The sequence below is a fragment of the Pundamilia nyererei genome, unplaced genomic scaffold (assembly GCF_000239375.1).
Source record: "Pundamilia nyererei isolate P.nyererei 1_Seehausen unplaced genomic scaffold, PunNye1.0 scaffold00307, whole genome shotgun sequence".
NCBI lineage: Eukaryota > Metazoa > Chordata > Actinopteri > Cichliformes > Cichlidae > Pundamilia > Pundamilia nyererei.
Window position 1 is genome coordinate 103,786 of NW_005187708.1, and position 3,313 is coordinate 107,098.

At 41.8% G+C, this 3,313-nt stretch overlaps 1 protein-coding gene across 1 annotated transcript in view; it reads left to right on the top strand.

Moving 5' to 3' along the window:
• Window positions 1-3,307, top strand: part of LOC102193630 (zinc finger protein OZF-like) — an 18,619-nt gene extending 15,312 nt beyond the window's left edge. The window contains exon 2 of the mRNA XM_013915461.1: window positions 1,760-3,307. Coding sequence (XP_013770915.1) covers window positions 1,760-2,940 — 1,181 coding nt within the window. The 3' untranslated portion in view covers window positions 2,941-3,307. The remainder of the gene's footprint in view (window positions 1-1,759) is intronic.
• Window positions 3,308-3,313: the final 6 nt, after the last annotated feature.

The window sequence follows — 3,313 nt, forward strand, 5'->3', positions numbered from 1 at the left end:
GGAACTCCATAATTAACCTCAGTGTGTGAAGAGGACTCTCCATTTACATGAACAAACTGGAGTCTATTAGATAGATATGATACAAACCACTGCAGCGCAGTACCTGTAATGGGTACAGACATACATACCTTTGCTTTGATGCTTCGTTTAATGCACGGCTCTGTTGCACGCCGATGTGTTAAATGATGTAAACACGAGCATTTCATCCACTTTAGCAACTAAACACAGACCTGCAATACAAACAGATTCAGGAGCAGCGTGAGAATAAACAACATTAAGTCCTCACAGCCTCCAGATTTAAGTCTGCAGGGGGGCGTGGGGTGTAATCCACCGTATTCATTTCTAGGCTTTCATAACATTTTTCAAATTAAAAGTGAAATAATATAAAATATCGTATCAATTAAATTGCATTAATATTTTTTAAATATGCAAATAAAAGCTTTTTTGACAAGTCAGTAAAATTGTACATGAACCAATAAACTCTGAGCCACGGGCCCGAGGGTTGTTAGTTTGACACTGAATTATTATTAATATTAATTCATGTTTGTGCTCTTCTCAGCAGCACAAAAACCTCGCTCCTTTTAATGTCAGAAACTTTTCCAAGAAAACAGAGTAAAGGTACATTTTTTGCCTTAATTTAGATTCCATATAAATCTTAATTTTATTTGACTTTGACCTTCGACTGTACTCAAAAAAGTTTGATATTTTTTGTGTTTAAGAATTTTTTTCTTTAAAAGTTACATTTTGATTAGATCAAGACAAAACATAAAGATTACATGAAGAGGACATGCTTACATAAGGCCAATGACTCAAGAGTGGAGGCAGAAAGCTGTTCCAAAGTTTTGCAGTTCAGCATTTGGAAGGTTTACAACGGTGCGGAACAGCAGGCTGCGAAATCCTTTAAGACTTTGAAGTCGGACTGGGATTTTCCGTCAGGGCTTTCTGGTCGTCACCCAGAAGCAAAGCAGCCCCACAGCATCACACTGCCACCACCATGTTTGACTGTTGCTATGACGTTCTTTTTTGAAATGTTGTGTTAGTTTTACATCACTTAAAACGGGACTCAAACCTTCCAGAAAGTTCAACTTTAGTCTCGTCTGGTCTCCCAGATTCTGTCTTGTTGTTGAATATTGAACTAAGTTCTTTATGTGTTGTTCTGTTTTTTCTGTGACATCCTGGATGAGTTGTTGCTGTGCTCTTGAAGAGATTTTGGTAGGCCGGCTACTCTGAGGAAGGTTCACGTTGGCTCTTGCTGTGGTTCGCTGGAATCACTTTGTCAGACGGCTTCTTTTTTTTTTTTTCCATTCAGCAGGTCTGGCAGTAACGAGGCCTGCGTGTGGGCAGTGGAAAAAAACCTGGTTAATCACAGTGCATTTATTTCACAGCACTGCACTGGTGGTTTGTAATGAACCAGGAAAATAATTTACATTTGAGTACTACTAAACGAGTCGGTGGTCAGTTTGTTTCATCATTGGGAGGGGGGCATCTTGGTTTTGTTAGTCCAAAATACTGAATTAGTGTAGACATCCATTAATTTGGAGCCATTTTTACAAAGTGAAAGAAACCTTGCTTCTCAGTACTCTACACTTCCACACAGCTCACATGTATTCCCGGCACTGCCACAACAGCTGGGATTGAAACCCTAACTTGCTACAATGAACGGTGATTGACACGCTGACTAAGTAATAGGAATATATGGTGATGTCCTATTGTCATAACCGTGTTTGTTTATTTTTCTTGTCTCTTTCTGTCCTTCCAGACTTTGCACAGCAGCATATCTGTAAGGAGCAGGTTCTTCCTGAGCAGCAGCTTTGTAACCAGGAGAGGAGCTCCAGACTGGACCGGGAGGAACCAGAACCTCCTCAGAGTACAGAGGAACAGCAGGAACTGTGCAGCAGTCAGGAGGACGAGCAGGTTGTAGTGAAGGAAGAGAATGATACCATTTTTAAGGTGACTGTTACTTGGGGGGAAAGCAACCAGAGTGAAGCAGAACCAGACAGTGACCAGCTCACTGCTCACAGCTCTGCTGTAGCTGAGAGCCAAGATCAGGAAGGAAGCAGGAATGTCAATTCAGGTTCGACTGGAAAAAGAAGAAGTCAGAGCAATGATACAGAAAGCACTCCCATGCCAGCTGATAAGTGTAACAATGATACAGGTAAACAGCCTTTGAAAGGAGATGGTTTTCCCTTAAGAAAATGTAAAAAAGCCTTCAAGAAAAAGTCTCAAAAGAGGACACGTCACAGAATGCAAACAAGCGAGAAGCTGCATACCTGCAAAACGTGTGAGAAAACCTTTAGTGAAAAGAGCGTTTTGTTGCGTCACACAAAAACTCACACGGGAGAGAAGATTCATTCTTGCAAAACGTGTGAGAAAACCTTTATTCAACGCAGTGATTTGATGAACCACATGAGAATCCACACCGGCGAGAGGCCATACTCTTGTAAAACATGCGGGAAGTCTTTCAATCAAAGTGGTAATTTGATGGCCCACCAGCGAATCCACACCGGTGAGAGGCCGTATTCTTGCACAACGTGTGGAAAAACCTTTACTCAAGGTAGTAATTTGTTGAGCCACATGCGATGCCATACAGGAGAGAAGCCTCATGTTTGTGAGACCTGCGGGGAAAGATTTACAACGTCAGGGTCGCTTAAAATCCACACCACGAGCCACACAGGAGAGAGGCCTCATCCTTGCCAAGCATGTGGGAAAACCTTCACTACACGCTGTAACCTTCTGCGCCACATGAGAACGCACACAGGAGAGAAGCCGTATGTTTGTGAGACCTGCGGGGAAAGATTTACTCTGTCAACGTCACTTAAAAGCCACAAAACTATCCACACGGGAGAGAAACCGTATCACTGTAAAACCTGTGGGAAAATGTTCCGCCAGAGTCATCATTTGTCGTTGCACATGAAGACCCACAAACAGCAGAAGTCGTAGTGCTGAAAGTTTTGTGGGGAAAACCGTATTTCAAACACCTTTACACTACTCCAACAACTATTCTGATTGGCAGCATTTGTTCTGATAATATTTGTTCATTTTTCTTTTTTTTTGTAAGAAGTCCCTCATGAACAGTTGACCTCCTCACCCGATCACTAAGGAAGGCCAGCGCCACCCTTCAGAGGATGCTCATTTCTGCTGCTATATCTGTGATAACGTTCTTTTGACCTTTTGAATTTCAGGGAGTTTCTAGTTTTGGGAGATTTCTTTGCGATTCTGGAAGAAGGGTTTTGTAACTTTTCTAATAACGCTATAATCAACCTTTGAGTTCAGCATGTTTTCAGTGATTTTCTACAGCAGTTTCTTTGTCATA